We start from the raw sequence: 18908 nt of genomic DNA, 5'->3' as shown, positions 1-18908 counted from the left end.
AAATATATAGAATTAAATATTTTCTTAATCTATGTGCACAACTTCAAAACATCAAATAAAAATAAATGAAAGGAGTATATATTAACAATGGAATATATGAATTTTCTTAATCCTGTTATTCATTAAATTTGCATGCATGAGAAACTAAGCATAATTAACGGGTACGCATACCATTCATGAGCTTTCCCAATTATAAAAACCGTAGCGACGACATTAACAATGTAAAATCATTTACTTAGAAAACATTTAAAACAAAAATGGCGTTTGCTTCAAAGATCATCACATGCCTCCTCGTCCTTAAGGTCTACATGGCAGCTCCAGCAGAGTCACACATAACGTGTGGGATAGTGACATCCACATTGGCTCAATGCATGGGCTACTTGACCAACTTTTTTCCAGTGCCATCAGACTACTGCTGCGCGGAAGTCAAAGGACTGAATCAAATGGCTCAGACCACTCCGGACCGCCGACAAGTATGTAAGTGCCTTAAAGCAGTGGCTAAGGAAAACAAAGGATTCATTAGCATCGAGCTTGTGGGCACACTCCCTACTATTTGTGGTGTTTCAGTTCCCTACCCATTTAATTTCAGCACCAATTGTGACACGTACGTCTACAATACTTGTTATTGTTTTTTTTTGTACTATATTAGATTTCCTTGCTTCTTTTTGGAATATGGAAAAACCTTTAAAAGCTTTTTATCCAAGAAAGTATCTTGAAAATTCATTACACTCTGAAACACACATACTAGTTAATGAATTCGACTAAACTACAACATAGATAGATATGGTTCACGAAATATATATCTTGCATATACTGAAGCAAAGATCAAGAAGGAAAAATCTGCAGAAGCTTATTAACTTTTCTGGTTGTCTTTAGTGGTTTTTGTCTTAATGTCATGATACATGTTTGTTGTGTTTGTTCAAATGTTGCAGTATTTCGACTGCCGTGTGAAGGAGGGTAGCTAGATATGTACGACTAATCAAAGTTATTAGAGTTATATGTATATACCGGTTTAGTGTAACTCGGTATGGTTGGTTAAGTTTCCTTTAGCTTAAACCGACTGTATATATAGACATGTATGTACATTGTAACAGATTAAGATGATCAATAATATCATTCATTTTCCTAAAGCTATCTTGCTTCTCTCGTCATCATCTTCCTCTTCCTCTTGATCGAGCTGTAAACAATCTAATATGGTATCAGAGCTACTCTGATCCTCGTTCTTCCGCTTCGTTTTTTTTTCATCTTCTCAACTCTGATCAGCTCTTCTTCATCGATCATGAGCGTTTTCTTTCATCCTTCACTCATCGCAGTCTTCACGATTCTTCTTCGACAAGTTCTTGCGATCTATCGTTTCGGCGTTTTCCTTCTTTCTTTGATCCGTTGGTGATTCTACTTGCGCTTTGGATTGACGATTCTTCACCTTTGTCATGAATCCTCAAGATTCTGAAGCTTCGATTCCCGGAATGGCTCTGCCGTCGCTCTCCGATCCAAACTCCAATCCTCTTTTCGTTCATCATGCCGATCATGCTGGTATCTCCCTTGTTTCTGAGAAACTTGTTGGAATTGGAAATTTCAATAGCTGGCGTAGATCGATGCTTATGGCGTTAGGTGCTCGCAATAAGGCTGTGTTTGTTACTGGTGTGTTTCCGGATTTGGATGCGAATCATCCTGATTATGGTTCTTGGTCACGCTGTAACAACATTGTGAGTACTTGGATTGTGAACTCTGTTGACAAGTCGATTGCGAAAAGTATAATGTACTTGGAGACGGCGAAGCAGATGTGGCTGGATCTTCATGATCAATTCAAACAGAGTGATGGACCAAGGACTGCTGAAATTAAGCAGCAGATATATTCGGAGATGCAAGGTTCACACACTGTTAGTGTCTACTACACCCGTCTAAAGCAACTATGGGAGGAACTTAAGAATCATGATGCTCCCTACACGTGCTGCTGTGGCCAGTTGGATTGTGCGAGCCATAAACAGCTAGCTCAACGGGATGAACAAGATCATATTCTCAAATTTTTGATGGGCTTGAATGACACCTTCACGGCTACTCGGGGACAGATATTGATGATGGAGCCTAAACCATCTATCTCGAAGGTTTTCAACTTGATCTCACAAGAAGAACGTCAAAGATCTATGAAATCTGCAAGCAATGTGACTTTCCAGACTAGTCATGCAGATTCATCTCTGGAACCAGTGGTTGCAGCTTACTCTGGAGGCTATAATAAGCAGCGATCTCGTCCTATTTGTTCTCATTGTGGTCTCTCTGGCCATACTGTGAGCCGCTGTTACAAGTTACACGGTTATCCTCAAGGATATAAGCCTCCCAACTCGGCGACCAAGCCACAAGACATGTCTTCTACCAGGTCTACCTCGCAGCAACAACATGGGTCTAAGGCTTCTACTGTGGCCAATATTACACATGAACCTGGAGGTATTACCATGCATGATCATCAGGGTACTCGCTTGGGGACAGTCACACTGGATCAGGTTCAGAAACTTCTGAATATTCTCAATACCAACTCTGGTAGTTCTGAGACCAACTATTCTCAGATTGCGGGAAGTGTACTTAAACTCTCTGATGGATCGGTCTCAACGTTTAAACCTCAACCTCATATTGTTCCTATCACCACTGATCATGCATCTTCATCTGGTAAACTTCTTACACATACACATTTTATTTCTGCGGGAATGAAGAATGGCCTTACTTTTTCGTCTCAATCTTGGGTGATAGATACAGGGGCTAGTTGCCATGTTTGTTCTGATTTGACTCTGTTTTCTAGCACTACAATGATTTCTAATACGGTTGTTACTTTGCCTGATGGTTCTCGCATTCCTGTATCTCTCTCTGGCACAATTATTCTTTCTTCTCAGTTGATTTTAAAGACTGTACTTTTTATTCCGGGTTTCAAATTTAATCTTTTGAGCATTAGTGCTCTGACCAAAGATACTTCAATCTCGGTTTTATTCTCTTCTGATGCTTGCTACATACTTCCTTTTAATCCCCTTGATTACATTCAGGAGCATACTCCGGATTACATGATTGGGAAGGGTAACCTCCACCAAGATCTCTATATCCTAGAACCTGATGCTCCTGAACTACATTCCACTGCTCATGTGCATCATATTTCTCAAGTTTCATCTGAAGTTTGGCATCAAAGATTAGGACATCCATCACCACACAAGATTCATGCATGACTAGTCTGCATGACTAGTCTGGAAAGTCACATTGCTTGCAGATTTCATAGATCTTTGACGTTCTTCTTGTGAGATCAAGTTGAAAACCTTCGAGATAGATGGTTTAGGCTCCATCATCAATATCACAACTGTCATTGCTCCCAAAACATATCAAGAGGCGATCCTTCGTGATGAGTTTAGGTTGTCCATGAAATCTGAGATGAATTCTTTGGAGGAGACTGGTACTTGGTCCATCTGTGAACTGCCTCTTGGTAAACACCCTGTTGGTTGTAAGTGGATTAATACTTACAAGTTTAATCCAGATGGAACAGTGGAACGACCGAAGTCTCGTCTTGTTGCTAAAGGTTACACTCAGTTAGAAGGTTTGGATTACTTGGATACTTTCTCGCCAGTTGCTAAGCTTGGTACTTTGCGTCTCTTACTGGCTCTCACTGCTGCGAAGAATTGGTCAACAGCACAACTTGATATCAGTAATGCCTTTCTCAATGGCGATTTGGACGAAGAGATTTACATGACTATTCCACTGGGTTACACTGAGTTGACAGGTCGTGCTTATCCTCCAAACTCAGTCTGTCGTCTACACAAGTCTCTTTACGGGCTTAAACAAGCATCACGACAGTGGAATCAGAAGCTATCTCTTACCATTACTACTGCAGGTTTTAAGCAAGCGCCTTCAGATCATTCTCTTTTCATCAAGAGCTCTGGTTCACTTTTCATTGCCGCTCTCGTTTACGTCGATGATATCTTGATTGTTGGCAATGATGATGATGAGATTGACTCATTCAAGAAGGCTTTGCAAAGTGCTTTCAAGCTTCGGGATCTTGGCCCTGCCAAATATTTTTTGGGCTTTGAGATCGCTCGTAATGAAACTGGTATCTCCATTAATCAGAGAAAATACACTCTTGAACTACTCCAAGATGCTGGATATCTTGGATGCAAGCCAGTTTCCGTTCCTATGGAACCAAACTTGAAGCTATCTGATTCTACTACTTCTGGTGACCTTCTTACGGATGCATCTGTGTATCGGAAGATTGTTGGGAAGCTACTTTACCTCACGCATACTCGCCCTGATATCACATATGCTGTTCATAAACTTAGTCAGTTTATGTCAGCTCCGCGTAATGATCACTTGAAGGCAGCTCACCGTGTGTTACGTTACCTGAAGAATGATCCTGCTCAAGGACTGTTTTACTCTGCCTCTTCAGAAACTACATTGACAGCTTTTTGTGATGCCGACTGGGGTGCTTGTCTTGACTCAAGACGCTCAACGACAGGCTATTGTATATTCTTGGGTGACTCCTTGATTTCTTGGCGTGCAAAGAAACAGCAGACTGTCTCAAGAAGTAGCTCTGAAGCTGAGTACCGGTCAATGGCAGACACGACATGTGAGCTTATTTGGTTGGACTATCTGTTGCGTGATCTTCACTGTTCTCTTACAGGTCCCGCTAAGCTGTTTTGTGACAATCAATCAGCATTGCATATCGCCTCCAATCCGGTTTATCATGAACGGACTAAGCATATTGAGCTGGATTGTCACGTTGTCCGGGAGAAATTGAAGAGTGGTTTTCTGAAAACAATGCATGTGAAGTCTGAGCATCAGCTAGCTGACGTCCTTACCAAGGCTGTTCAGCCTGCAATATTCCAGCGTTTGATACTCAAGATGGGATTACATCATTTGTTTGTTCCATCTTGAAGGGGGGGTATTAGAGTTATATGTATATACCGGTTTAGTGTAACTCAATATGGTAATATGGTATCAGTCGTGTGTGTTTCTTGGTTATCCACAAGGTTACAAAGGGTATAAGGTTCTTGATCTTGATACTAACTCGGTTTCAATATCACGAAATGTTGTTTTCCATGAAACTTGTTTTCCCTTTTCAGAGCGTCTTGATAAGCATTCAAATGATGAAATCTTTGGTCAACATGTTTTACCTATGCCTGTTCCTGATTCTCCATTTCCGGCTTTCTTTGATATAGGACCAACTACTTCCTCAGATTTTACATCATTTAGTGAATCTGCTTCTGTTCCTGTTCCGTCTTCATCTCATGTTCCTGTTGCCTCTGATCATAATTCTGATCCTATTCCTTGCAATAGAACTAGACGACAAACCAAAGTTCCTTCATACCTAGATCAATATCACTGTTATCTTCTGAACAAAACTGCATTTCCTTCTCATTCTAATCATACAACATCATATCCCATCTCTGCATTCTTGTCATATGATAATGTTGCATCTGAACATAGAGACTTTCTCATCAATATCACAACTGTCATTGCTCCCAAAACATATCAAGAGGCGATCCTTCGTGATGAGTTTAGGTTGTCCATGAAATCTGAGATGAATTCTTTGGAGGAGACTGGTACTTGGTCCATCTGTGAACTGCCTCTTGGTAAACACCCTGTTGGTTGTAAGTGGATTAATACTTACAAGTTTAATCCAGATGGAACAGTGGAACGACCGAAGTCTCGTCTTGTTGCTAAAGGTTACACTCAGTTAGAAGGTTTGGATTACTTGGATACTTTCTCGCCAGTTGCTAAGCTTGGTACTTTGCGTCTCTTACTGGCTCTCACTGCTGCGAAGAATTGGTCAACAGCACAACTTGATATCAGTAATGCCTTTCTCAATGGCGATTTGGACGAAGAGATTTACATGACTATTCCACTGGGTTACACTGAGTTGACAGGTCGTGCTTATCCTCCAAACTCAGTCTGTCGTCTACACAAGTCTCTTTACGGGCTTAAACAAGCATCACGACAGTGGAATCAGAAGCTATCTCTTACCATTACTACTGCAGGTTTTAAGCAAGCGCCTTCAGATCATTCTCTTTTCATCAAGAGCTCTGGTTCACTTTTCATTGCCGCTCTCGTTTACGTCGATGATATCTTGATTGTTGGCAATGATGATGATGAGATTGACTCATTCAAGAAGGCTTTGCAAAGTGCTTTCAAGCTTCGGGATCTTGGCCCTGCCAAATATTTTTTGGGCTTTGAGATCGCTCGTAATGAAACTGGTATCTCCATTAATCAGAGAAAATACACTCTTGAACTACTCCAAGATGCTGGATATCTTGGATGCAAGCCAGTTTCCGTTCCTATGGAACCAAACTTGAAGCTATCTGATTCTACTACTTCTGGTGACCTTCTTACGGATGCATCTGTGTATCGGAAGATTGTTGGGAAGCTACTTTACCTCACGCATACTCGCCCTGATATCACATATGCTGTTCATAAACTTAGTCAGTTTATGTCAGCTCCGCGTAATGATCACTTGAAGGCAGCTCACCGTGTGTTACGTTACCTGAAGAATGATCCTGCTCAAGGACTGTTTTACTCTGCCTCTTCAGAAACTACATTGACAGCTTTTTGTGATGCCGACTGGGGTGCTTGTCTTGACTCAAGACGCTCAACGACAGGCTATTGTATATTCTTGGGTGACTCCTTGATTTCTTGGCGTGCAAAGAAACAGCAGACTGTCTCAAGAAGTAGCTCTGAAGCTGAGTACCGGTCAATGGCAGACACGACATGTGAGCTTATTTGGTTGGACTATCTGTTGCGTGATCTTCACTGTTCTCTTACAGGTCCCGCTAAGCTGTTTTGTGACAATCAATCAGCATTGCATATCGCCTCCAATCCGGTTTATCATGAACGGACTAAGCATATTGAGCTGGATTGTCACGTTGTCCGGGAGAAATTGAAGAGTGGTTTTCTGAAAACAATGCATGTGAAGTCTGAGCATCAGCTAGCTGACGTCCTTACCAAGGCTGTTCAGCCTGCAATATTCCAGCGTTTGATACTCAAGATGGGATTACATCATTTGTTTGTTCCATCTTGAAGGGGGGGTATTAGAGTTATATGTATATACCGGTTTAGTGTAACTCGGTATGGTTGGTTAAGTTTCCTTTAGCTTAAACCGACTGTATATATAGACATGTATGTACATTGTAACAGATTAAGATGATCAATAATATCATTCATTTTCCTAAAGCTATCTTGCTTCTCTCGTCATCATCTTCCTCTTCCTCTTGATCGAGCTGTAAACAATCTAATAAAAGTTGCCAGCTTTCTAACCTAGCATCATAGTTATTCTGCTTTCCATTTTCTAAACTCATTGTCTTATTATTATGTAATCCACTTCATATGGTAATAACGACAAAGGACTCCCTCTCTCTTTACTGTCACTTTGATTTATGTACACGTACCGTACCGTCAGGGTCAGGGATAACACTTACGTCTTACTATTACATTTACTATGATCAAGAGGTACTTGCAGGAATAGTTGAGATTTTAGTCGACTGCATTGGCCGAATTATGCGAAGAGGATCATTTAACCGTCGCAAGAGCACGGAAGGGGTGAATGTGCTTTTGCTTTCAAACGCTTAAGCACCCATGATGGCGTAGATATATTTTGCAGCATACAAGTTCGGTCCAAATGATAAAAGCTAAAGTCGATACATGTGGGCGGAGCGGATATAAAATTTGGAGGTTGAAACATTTCTTAAGAACCCTAACAATTTCCCCCCTAAATTTAGGGGCCATACTACTATATAATAAGCTTCCAAAATTTTTAGAGTTAAAGCCAATGTTTCATTGGATACAGAGTCGTGCATAGAAGACAATATGGAGACACAAACAAAAATGTTTAGTGTATACACAATTCGCCTATATATATCTAAGTTCTTTTTTCTAAGTTAAAGCAATTTTACATTTTGCACTTCAGTCTCCCAACAAGAACCTGTTGCGTCTTTTTTTCCAACTCTTTAGTTTTATGTTGTGTATCATTTATACGAAGGCATTCAGCGATTTCCTCTAAATATGAATTCGCCTTGTTTTTTATCGGAGGAGAGAGAGACACAACATGAAACTAAAGTGTTAACCGCTACTAGCTCAAGTCTTGTCATATTTCATATTTAGAGGAAATTGGTGAATCAAAAGAAAAACTTTACTCATTCCTAACTACTTATACCCATCAAAGGAAGCAAAGGTTGTCTAGTGTCTACTTGTCTCTCTCTGGAAAGAGACGAAAATAAAAAGTTCTTTCAATCGCAAATGGGATTTGACAAATTCCAATGAACCAGAAAAGCCTTGGGAGAGAAGAAAATAAAAATGAAAACTAAATAAACAAATCATCAGAACCTCCGCATCTATGATTTGGCAAGAGCTTGACATAAAACTCCAGCCTTAACGAAACACGTCCACACATTCAACTTTCAAACGAGTTCACACAACAATGAAGAACCTAATACCCAAAATACCAAAAAATTTCCATCTCGGTGAATACAAACCAAACCATCTTATGTTAGAGTTTTTACACCTAAATCCCAAAGTCTTTGGTTTCTTATTATAAACACACCAAGATTCCGAATCTTTGGGATCTTTTATGTGCACCTTGGTTACTTTTCTCTAGTGTTGAGCTATCATTTTCTTCCACAGTTCATGGATGTTTTCTGGAGTCAAAACAAGCAAAGCATACCCATTTCGAAGTTTTTATATATGGGCGTGGTTGACCTTCACGTGGGGTTGTGGAGATTTCCATTTGAAATTCTGCACTGTTAGCTTTTTCTGGTGAAGCCGTAACCGCTGTTGTAACCGTCTCTGGGCTCTGTTCTGCACTGTTTGCATTTTCAGGCGAAACAGCAACCTCAGTAGTGGTATCTGATTCACTCGTCCAATTATCTGATAACTTTTGTGCACTTGGATTCTGTTCAGCATCTTTCACTTCCAACTTCTTTAAACAATCTCCACTGCTCTCACCACCTATAAAAAACCTGCAACATGATTTTTAAAAAGGATATGAAATTTCCCAAGACGGCTAAAAATAAAATACAAAGCTCTAGAAATCAAAGAGAAAACCTTTTAAATCGCTCCAATCAATGAACTTACCTTAAGCCACACTTGAGCACTTCGAGCCCCGGTATCTCGCTCGTACCATCTGTGACCGTGAATTTAAAGGAGGCCTTGGTAGGACTACATTTACTAGATAGAGTGGACTTCGTAGGATCAGGGCTGATAAAATGCTGGCTTTCAAGACGTTTAAAGATCTTTGAACAGCTGATATAACCAATAAAGATATGCTCTGGTGACGCAGTATTCTCTACAACATTGTCCTGATTTCTCAAACTTCCAACTGGGAAAGAAAAGTCGATCCACGACCCTTCTTTTACTTCTATCTTCAGTGTGCATTTCACCGAAAAACACTTCATTTGTACCTGGGAGTTTGGAAATGAGACAACAGCACATAAAGCTAGACCGGCAAGCTTATTTTCGCGCCAATGTGGGGGCATTCTGAGCTCTAACATACATCCAACGGCTTCATGACCTAACCATGAAGGTAGTTCACTTCCAGGAAAGCAAGTACTGAACAAAGGCTCCAAATCCGAAACCTGCCGAAATATACACAAGGAAAGTTATAAGAACGTGACTGTTTCTGACACAGGAAAATATATTGAGAGAGATCATGGAAATCACATTGCAGCAGTTTTGTGCATCTGAAAGCAGCTGGCATTTCCTTTGAGCAAAGGAAGATATATCTTTCTTCGCACTCATCTCAAGTTTGTTGCAGCTCGTGAATATGAACGTGGAACAGATCTGTTGAGTTGTCGTAAGACATGCCAGTGGATTCGAGACTGTTTTAAGTGAGCAACAGCCATGTGCATCAAAGTGCTGAAGATTTGGTGGAAGCTTTGGAATAGATGTAAGACTCTTGCAATACTTCAAGTCCAACCATTTTAGTTGATAGAGTTGACTGATGTTATCTGGAAGGGAGATGATCTGATCATTCTTGCTTAAGCATAAACACTGTAAGGAGGATATCTTCGGAATCTCAGTTAAGCCTGTCGCATCCAATCGCAATGTCTCTAAAACCTTGATGCTTTCGCCGTTTGCAGGAAATTGTTGGAGCTTCGAGCAATCTGAGAGTATCAATTCCTTGAGAGCTTTCAAGTCATCAAGACAATCAGGAAATTCCTTCAGCTTCGTGCATCCTTTCATATTCAACAAGGCAAGTCTCTTCAGTATTTTGATATCCAGAGGGAGTTTTTTCACTGAAGTGCCATCCAAGTATAGAGCTTCTAGATTTTGTGAGATCACCCGGAATTCCTTCAGGTTTGAGCAGTTGCTGAGGATGAGAGTTTCTAGTGACACCAAACTTATTTCCGGAAGAGAGTTGAGACTTGTGCACCCGTTCAGGTTCAGGACAAGAAGACTTCTCATATGTTGCATATCATGGGGTAAAGTTTCCATTTTTGTGCAGCCTTCAAGGTTCAATCTTTGCAGATTTTGAGCCTTTGATAATCCTGACAAGACGCGCAAGTTACTGGAATGGTTGAGATTGACCCACTTCAATTTTGATGTATCCTGTGACGAACAATAGTTAGACACCAGTAAAAATACTATCCATTTATGTAATATAGTCAAGCAATAACAGAGAGACACACCTTATCATCACTCCAGATTCGTTCAATCTTGCTGTAAGGAAGCTTAAGGTCCACAAGATTGCGAGGGTTGAAATCTGGTGGAAGTTCTTTCAATGGGAACTCCAGCCAGTGGAGATACCGAACCTCTTCCACAGGAAAGTTTAGTCCATCAGGGAGGTTTATCTTATTGTTAGGTCTGCATTGCTCAGGACAGCCTGAGCTATAGATCTTGAGGTATCTGAGACCGAGCATTGGTTCAAAGGTGCAACTGTCTAAGCTCATCTCCCTCTTCATTTCATTCATGTTTAGGAAAATCCCTCTAACTTTCTCGCCTTCCTGTTAAACAAGCCATCAACAATCAAATTTATTGTTCATTATAGAATGCACTCTTGATGAACTTCATATATTAAAAGTAAATTTTTCTTTAGCTCACCTCTATGTTCTTTAGTACATCAATGATATCTTGGTGATGCCACAACCTATGTCCCCCCTTTCCATCTTGAGCATGTGCTCTTCGGCAAATCTCCTTGGCGAAGGTATATAGTAAATCATGCATCTCTACTCGCCCATCAGAAACATCTATCATGAATTTGTTTATGAGAGTTTTTATTTCTCTTGCGGCTTCAGATGTATCCAGTAAACTTGCAACGTAACTCTCATCTTCCCTTCTAAAACAAGCCATGTCGAGAAATATCTCTTTGTGCTCTTGACTCAACTCATTATAGCTTTCTTCCAACACATCTCGAATACACGGGCAGGAACTTTGGGAGAGTGTTGCCAGTATTGTTTTCCAATAGCCCTCGTCTTTCCCATTAAGATCTGCGCCCAACAACTTAAGAGCTAGCGGATGACCTCTAACATAATGCACAAACTCTTTTGATAGCTTCATGATGACTTCATTGTTGTGTTTGCTGGAATGATGGTCAAAGGCATAACGCCCAAAGTGACCTAGTCCGTCTTTGTGGTTTAACTGTGGGACAACATAAGTATAGTCGACAACATCTTGGATTAGTGACTTGTCGCTTGTTGAAATGACAATTCTACTTCCCTGCCTAATCCAGTCGCAACTCCCCAGAAGAACCTCTATCTGCTTTCTGTCACTCACATCGTCGAGAACAACGAGAACTTTATGTTTGAGTAGTTCACTCTTGTAGGATTCGTAGGCGCCTTGAGAAGATTTTACGTCTGAATTTCTTACACCGAGTAATTCTTCCAAGAGTAATGCAGGCAAGCAATCCAACCCAAGCTCCTTGGAAGTTCTACGAATATCTTGGATTAACACGTGACTTACGAATTTGCACTGCCAAGTTTCATATAACTCCCTTGCAAGAGTGGTTTTACCAATGCCTGGCATCCCAACAACTCCCAAATATCGAGTCTCCTGACAGTCAAGATCAAACTTCTCCTCCAATTCGTCCAAGCGTTGCTTGAGTCCATAAATCTCATTGTTTTCTCTTCCTAAGCGCAACGAAGTGTTTTTTGAAAGAAAAACAGAGTTGCCTTTGCTTTCATCCAACTGAATTTTTCTCAGCGCTTGCTTAACCTTTTCGACGATACTGTGGATGAACTTGTTTTCGTCGCTGCAGAAAGGATAATCAAGAAGAAATAAAACAGATAAGTAGATCCTTTAGCTTATATATTGATAGTCAAAGCCCTGAATAAATTCTCAAATCATTCCTCTCAACGAATAACACTAGAGGAAACTGCAAGATGGTACCTCTTTCCGTCGAAGCAGAAGCCTATTCGGTCAGCGACAGAGTTCAAAGCTTCAGACCACTGCTTCTTCTTGTCAACGTCAACATGGCGCAACTTGTTAAACAAATAACCGAACCGTCCCCTCTGAAACCGAACTTCGTATGCTTGAACCTTGTAAAAGATGGGAATGATGAGGAGTTGACCTTTGTCCATGCATTCTTTCATCTTCAGCAGTTCGTTCAGGCACCATTTTGACTCGGTGTACCTCACAGAAAAGAGAGCCAAGGCGATCCTCGACTCTTCAATCCTCTCGAAAAGCACATTTAAAGATTTTCCTTTTTCCTCATTCGTGTCTATGAAGATGTTGACCCCATCTCTGAGCAATGCACTTGTGAGATGGCTAACAAAGTTGTACCGCAACTCATCTCCCCTGAAGTTTACAAACACTTGGTACTGCGGAGGCAAGGGAAGTACCTTGACTTTGGAAGAGGAAGAGACCTCCTCCATCTGAGTTTTGTTAGGAGACAAAATGTGTTAGAGTCTCCTTAGGAGAGACAAGACATGGTTGCAAACATCTCAATAAAAGATCCTCTTTTTTCAAATCTTGGACTAGTTCTACCTCTACAGGAAAAAAGATAATATACGAGTTAAACAAAACACAGCTTATCTATCATTTTGGTTTATTTTAATCAAAATCAAGTTGAAGAAGGTTGAGTCTATCTTTGTGCAAAGATATTACTATCTTAGTTTGGCTATGACCTCTTCCATAGACAGTGAACAATGTGAAAAGGACCATATTATCAAATTATTGCAGAAGAAAAAGATATAAACGAATCTTCCAAGACTAGGTCTAGACTCGGAACGAGTTGATGGCGAGTCACTAAACTAGACTTTGACCCAACCTAACATTGAAGAAACTCAAATCCAAATTCACAAGAATCTAGGGCCAAAGAAGAAACGAGAGGTTGTTTATTTTTGGTTACCTCAAACAACGCGGCGTCTGATCATGGTGGAAGTGTACATCAGCTTCGATAGATGTGAGGATAAGGTGCGGTACTCCTTCATCAGCCACCTCTCCGCCGCTTTTCACCGCAGAGGAATATCCTCTTACATCGGCGGATCCGATCCGAAAAGCGATGGATTATCCAAGGGAGACATGGAGAAATCGAAAGCTTGTGTGGTGGTTTTCTCTGAGAAATACTCGTCATCCAAGCCGTGCCTGGAGGAGCTCGTCAAGGTTTCCGAACGCCGGGGATATGAAGGCGGTCACGCGGTGGTTCCGGTGTTTTACAGAGCCACCAAGTCGTCTGTGAAGAAACTGATCTGGAAATCGAGCGATCTTACGAGTGAACGGCGAAGCGCTCTGTTAGAAGTGGTGGACTTACCAGGGCACGAATCATATGTAACGCAAAGGTAATTTCCATACCATATACATTATACAAAAAGACATTTAATAAGATTTTTAAATGTAATTTCGACCTTCAAATGCAGTGAAAAACTAGGTATTAACTAGTTTTTTTTACAACAGTTTGTATTCAATCTAGAGATTGAAATGATTTGATTTTTAATGAGTTTGAGATGATTTTAAAGAATTAGAAAATCAATATGGCTTTTGTTAAACCATTCTACAATCTCACATAAAATTATGCGATTTGGCTTTTTGATTTTTTTCTTTTTAACTAAGAAATTCCACCTAAACATTTTGAAATCACTATAAAAAATTTAAGCAGCAAATTTTATATATATAGATTTTATTAAATATCAAATTTAATAATATTAGATTTTAAATGAATTTTTAAAATTCATGTTTGAATAATAGTGCATTGTTATTTTGATACAAATCACTTCTAAAGTTCGGTTGAATACTCACCCCCTAAATATATTTTTAATAAGATTTAAATGTATTTTCCACAATTTAAACCTTAGTGTTAACTAGTTTTCTACAACAAAAAAAATATATGCAGTGAGTCAGACCTTGTAGAAGAGATTGTCGCTGACGTGCGTGAAAAGCTAAATACCACAGAAAATATTGGTGTTTATCCAAAGTTGCTGCGGATAGAAAACTTGCTTCAACCATGTGGAGTTTGTAGGATAGGACTATGGGGTATGGCCGGCATAGGGAAGACAACACTTGCTGAAGCTATCTTTGACCAAATGTCTGGTGGTTATGAGGCTTCTTGCTTCATCAAAGATTTTAACAAGAAGTTTCATGAAAAGGGACTTCACTGTCTGTTGGAGGAACACTTTGGGAAAACTCTTAGGGAAGAGTTTGGCGTGAATAGTTTAATTACAAGACCAGTCCTCCTTAGAAACGTTTTAGGGCAGAAAAGAGTTCTTGTTGTTCTTGATGATGTCCGCAAGGCTCTAGATGCAGAGTTGTTTCTTGGAGGGTTTAACTGGTTTTGTCCAGGGAGTTTGATTATCATAACCTCAAGAGATAAACAAGTGTTTTCTCTTTGTCAAGTGAAGCAAATCTACGAGGTTCCTGGTTTGAATGAGGACGAGGCTCAACAGCTATTCTCGCGCTTTGCATTTGGAAAGGACATCAAACATGAGAATCTACAGAAACTATTACCCAAAGTGATTGAATATGCAGATGGTAATCCTTTAGCTCTAAAGTATTATGGGAGAAAGACGAGGGATAATCCAAAAGAAGTTGAGAACGCATTCCTCACGCTCGAGCAATCTCCTCCACATGAGATTTATGACGCAGTCAAGAGCACATATGACTTACTTAGTTCCAACGAGAAGAACATCTTTCTTGACATTGTTTGTCTATTCAGGGGAGAAAGCATCGACTATGTGATGCATCTCCTTGAGGGCTGTGGTTTCTTTCCACGTGTTGGAATCAATGTTCTTGTTGAGAAATGTTTGGTGAGTATCTCACAAGGCAAGGTAGTAATGCATAATCTGATCCAAGACATAGGTCGCAAATTAATCAATAGAAGAAAGAGACGTTCCAGACTATGGAAACCATCGAGCATTAAGCATTTTCTGGAGGACAAAAACGTCTTGGTATGTTTTTTTAACTTTCTCACAAACCTTAGCGAGACAACTTCTTTATCTATTTGTTTCACTTGTTGCTTCAGGGAAGTGAAGACATTGAAGCCATATCTCTGGACCCATCTGACTTAAACTTTGATCTCAACCCTATGGCGTTTGAGAAAATGTACAATCTTAGATATCTGAAGATTTGCAGTTCCAAACCTGGAAGCTATTCTACAATACACCTCCCCAAGGGACTTAAATCTCTACCAGATGAGTTAAGGTTATTGCACTGGGAAAATTTCCCATTGTTGTCCTTACCACAAGGTTTTGACCTTATGAATCTTGTTATACTTAACATGTGCTCCAGTAAACTTCAGAGACTTTGGGAAGGAACCAAGGTAAGAAAAATTCACATAATTATTTTCTTGACATTTTTTATTTTACTATAACGGCGGCTATGTTATTTTTTTGAACATTTTTTTTCCAGGAACTTGAGATGCTGAAGAGGATCAAGCTTTGTCATTCACGAAAGCTAGTTGATATTCAAGAACTTGAAAATGCTCGAAACATTGAGGTTATTGATCTTCAAGGTTGTACAAGACTAGAAAAATTTATAGACACAGGCCATTTCCATCATCTCCGGGTGATAAATCTATCTGGTTGCATAAATATCAAAGTTTTCCCAAAGGTTCCACCTAAGATTGAGGAGTTGTATCTCAAACAAACTGCCATAAGATCAATACCAACCGTGGCCCTCTCTTCACAAGATAACATAATTACTTATCATCATGGGGGTCACAAGTTCTTTGATCTTGAAGACTCAATCATGGTTTATTTGGAACACCTCAAAGTTCTTGATCTGTCTCGTTGCATAGAGCTTGAGGATATTCAGGTTATCCCAAAGAATCTTAAAAAGCTATACCTTGGTGGCACCAGCATTCAAGAACTGCCTTCCCTGGTGCATCTCTCTGAACTTGTTGTGTTAGATTTGGAGAACTGCAAACAGCTTCAAAAGATACCATTGAGATTGAGTACATTGACTTCTCTTGCGGTACTTAATCTCTCTGGATGCTCAGAGCTTGAAGACATTGAAGATCTCAACCTCCCAAGAAACTTGGAAGAGTTATATCTTGCTGGCACAGCTATACAAGAAGTGCCCTCGTCAATCAGACATCTATCAGGACTTGTCATATTAGATTTGCAGAACTGCAAGAGGCTTCGACGTCTTCCCATGGAGATTAGTAACTTAAAATCTCTTGTCACACTTAAGTTACCAAGGCTGTTCACAGTAGAAACTGGCATGAGTAATCTTATCTCGGCTTTTAATGAGAATGTATGTCAGCGTCAAGATTACTTGCCTCAACCAAGGCTGCTTCCATCTTCAAGGTTACTACATGGCTTGGTCCCAAGATTGTATGCTCTAGTATCTTTGTCCCTCTGCAATGCATCCTTGATGCATATACCTGAAGAGATATGTTCCTTGCCTACAGTAATGGTACTGGATCTTAGTAGGAATGGTTTCAGAAAAATCCCTGAGAGTATAAAGCAGCTATGTAAGCTACATAGCCTTAGATTACGACACTGTAGAAACCTCAGATCTCTTCCAGAGCTTCCCCAAAGCCTGAAAATCTTGAACGTGCATGGTTGTGTATCCCTAGAGTCAGTTTCATGGGCGTCTGAGCAGTTTCCTAGTCACTACACCTTTAACAACTGCTTCAATAAGTCTCGAGAAGTGGCTAGAAAACGAGTAGCGAAAGGTCTGGCTAAAGTAGCTAGCATCGGCAAAGAACATGAGCAGGAACTCATCAAAGCACTTGCGTTCAGCATTTGCGCTCCTGCGGATGCAAATCAGACATCTTCCTACAATTTGCGGACAGGTTCGTTTGCAGTACTGGAGATAACTTCTTCCCTACGCAACACACTCTTGGGGTTTGCTATATTCGTTGTGGTTACGTTTATGGATGATAGTCACAACAATGATGGTCTTGGGGTCAGGTGCATAAGCACATGGAAGAGTAAGAGAAAGGTGATTAGCAAAGTGGAGAAAGTTTTTAGGTGTTGGGGTCCGAGAGAAGCTCCCGAGATTCAAAGGGATCATATGTTTGTGTTTTACGAGTATGCTGAGATGCATCGAAGTGTGGGTGGTGGTGAAGGAAACGAAAGTAGTGTATTGGCCGATCAAGTAGAGTTTGAGTTTCAAGCAGTAAGTGGGAGAAACAAGGTTTTAGGAGGTAGTTGCATGGTGAGTGAGTGTGATGTTTGTGTGATAACAGCTGCAACTGGTGCGGCGAGCTTGAGTGTGATAAGTGCAAGTAAGGATATGAGTTTAAGTAAGAAGCATTCTCCGAAGCTGTCAAGTCTGCTCGGTAAACTTCGGTTTAGGCGCACTGGGAGGTTTGTTGGTTGTGCTTGCCTAGAGTAAGTAAAAGTAAAAGAGAAAGTAGTGTATGTGAAAAGAGAAAAACATTCTTGGTTATTTATTTGTATTTTGTCTTTGTATGAGTATCTATTTAGGGCTGGTCAATATGGTAAAACCGAACCGTACCGAACCGAACCGAACCGAAATATACAATATGGTTTGGTTTTGGTATATACCATATAAACCGAATGGATATAACTTTATAAAAACCGTAGGATTTGGATATGGTTTGGTATATAACCGATTAAACCGAATAAACTGAACAAAACCGATTACAAGTAGAAACATGTAAATATGTATCTATTTTATAACGATACATGAAAATCTATTTGTTACATAAGTTAAATTTGTGTTAATAACTATTACCATAATTTTATAATAATAAAAAACCTTAATTTGTAAAACACTTGAACTATAACTAAATAACAATACATCACAATTCAGACATCTTATTTTCTAAGTCTTTTTTTGATCTGTTTGCTTTATTTTAGTCTTCACTAAATTAATATGAAGATTATAAATTTGATGGATAATAATTAATGGAAAATTTTCAATTAAAAAAGCATAACTTTAATGAACACTAAATATGGAAGAGTGGAAAAACTTTTCCTTCATGTTTTTGTTTTGTTTCATATTTTTATTTTTAAAATTTAAAGTTCTGATTTTAGTTATAGATTTGATTATTTTATTTGATGGTAGAAGCATTTTTACTTTTTTGTTCATTTATTTGAACATGTAATATATTTTTAATAAATGACAGTGTTGACAATATGACTCTAAAATTCATATAATATGATCTCAAACAAAATAATTATGTTTTTTGGTATAAAACCGAATAAACCAAAAACCGACGGTATATAAACCGAACCGAACCGAAGTAAATATGTATTTAGAATGGTAGTTATATTTTACTAACCGAAATACCAAAAACCGAAAAAAACCGAACCGAAACCGAACCGATATCCGGATTGAACACCCCTAGGACTATCTATATTATTAAAACTGAAGTACCTTTTGGTACTGTTTGGAAACTTAGGTAGTAGATTAAATGAAAGTTGTTTGGAAACAAGGATAGCAGATTAAATATTTTTTTATTTACATATTTAGTCACTGTATTTCTTTCTCCTTTACAGATTCTGTCGGTTGGAAACTTGGATAGCAGATTAAATGAGAATTGTTTGGAAACA

At 39.5% G+C, this 18908-nt stretch overlaps 3 protein-coding genes across 7 annotated transcripts; 2 read left to right on the top strand and 1 right to left on the bottom strand.

The window, feature by feature from the left end:
• The first annotated feature begins 167 nt into the window (after positions 1-167).
• LOC103841082 (non-specific lipid-transfer protein 12) lies at positions 168-7448 on the top strand. The gene is made up of 3 exons (XM_009117597.3): positions 168-604; positions 933-985; positions 7260-7448. The coding sequence occupies exons 1-2, from the start codon at positions 258-260 to the stop codon at positions 949-951; spliced, it is 366 nt and encodes a 121-aa protein (XP_009115845.1). The 5' UTR covers positions 168-257; the 3' UTR covers positions 952-985; positions 7260-7448.
• An 851-nt stretch (positions 7449-8299) lies between these two features.
• LOC103841081 (disease resistance protein RPS4B) lies at positions 8300-13674 on the bottom strand. Of its 5 annotated transcripts, none has more exons than XM_033281075.1 (7): positions 12337-12821; positions 11053-12199; positions 10641-10955; positions 9673-10560; positions 9088-9587; positions 8822-8972; positions 8300-8758 (listed from the first exon to the last, which is right to left on the bottom strand). In XM_033281075.1, the coding sequence occupies exons 1-7, from the start codon at positions 12819-12821 to the stop codon at positions 8639-8641; spliced, it is 3606 nt and encodes a 1201-aa protein (XP_033136966.1). In that variant the 3' UTR covers positions 8300-8638. The 5 variants fall into 5 exon arrangements, with proteins under 5 accessions (XP_033136966.1, XP_033136967.1, XP_009115843.1 ...); XM_033281076.1 differs by having other exon boundaries at positions 8300-8972; positions 11053-12119; positions 12188-12199; positions 12337-12553; XM_009117595.3 differs by adding an exon at positions 13298-13674 and having other exon boundaries at positions 8302-8972; positions 12337-12929.
• Positions 13299-18020, top strand: LOC103841080 (probable disease resistance protein At4g19520). The gene is made up of 4 exons (XM_009117594.3): positions 13299-13727; positions 14279-15329; positions 15404-15700; positions 15790-18020. The coding sequence occupies exons 1-4, from the start codon at positions 13321-13323 to the stop codon at positions 17722-17724; spliced, it is 3690 nt and encodes a 1229-aa protein (XP_009115842.1). The 5' UTR covers positions 13299-13320; the 3' UTR covers positions 17725-18020.
• Positions 18021-18908: the final 888 nt, after the last annotated feature.

Source organism: Brassica rapa, chromosome A09 (assembly GCF_000309985.2).
Source record: "Brassica rapa cultivar Chiifu-401-42 chromosome A09, CAAS_Brap_v3.01, whole genome shotgun sequence".
In the NCBI taxonomy this organism is placed as follows: Eukaryota; Viridiplantae; Streptophyta; class Magnoliopsida; order Brassicales; family Brassicaceae; genus Brassica; species Brassica rapa.
This window is presented reverse-complemented; position numbering and strand designations above follow the sequence as displayed.

Bases quoted from the DNA above. Each gene is read 5' to 3' on its own strand.
- LOC103841082 (XM_009117597.3), top strand. From the start codon at position 258: ATGGCGTTTGCTTCAAAGATCATCACATGCCTCCTCGTCCTTAAGGTC.
- LOC103841081 (XM_009117595.3), bottom strand. From the start codon at position 12,821: ATGGAGGAGGTCTCTTCCTCTTCCAAAGTCAAGGTACTTCCCTTGCCT. The intron at 10,561-10,640 runs GTGTGTCTCTCT...TGTTCGTCACAG, and splicing joins GAATCTGGAGTGATGATAAG to GATACATCAAAATTGAAGTG. The intron at 9,588-9,672 runs GTGATTTCCATG...ATATTTCGGCAG, and splicing joins ATGCACAAAACTGCTGCAAT to GTTTCGGATTTGGAGCCTTT.
- LOC103841080 (XM_009117594.3), top strand. From the start codon at position 13,321: ATGGTGGAAGTGTACATCAGCTTCGATAGATGTGAGGATAAGGTGCGG. The intron at 13,728-14,278 runs GTAATTTCCATA...AAATATATGCAG, and splicing joins GAATCATATGTAACGCAAAG to TGAGTCAGACCTTGTAGAAG. The intron at 15,701-15,789 runs GTAAGAAAAATT...TTTTTTTTCCAG, and splicing joins GACTTTGGGAAGGAACCAAG to GAACTTGAGATGCTGAAGAG.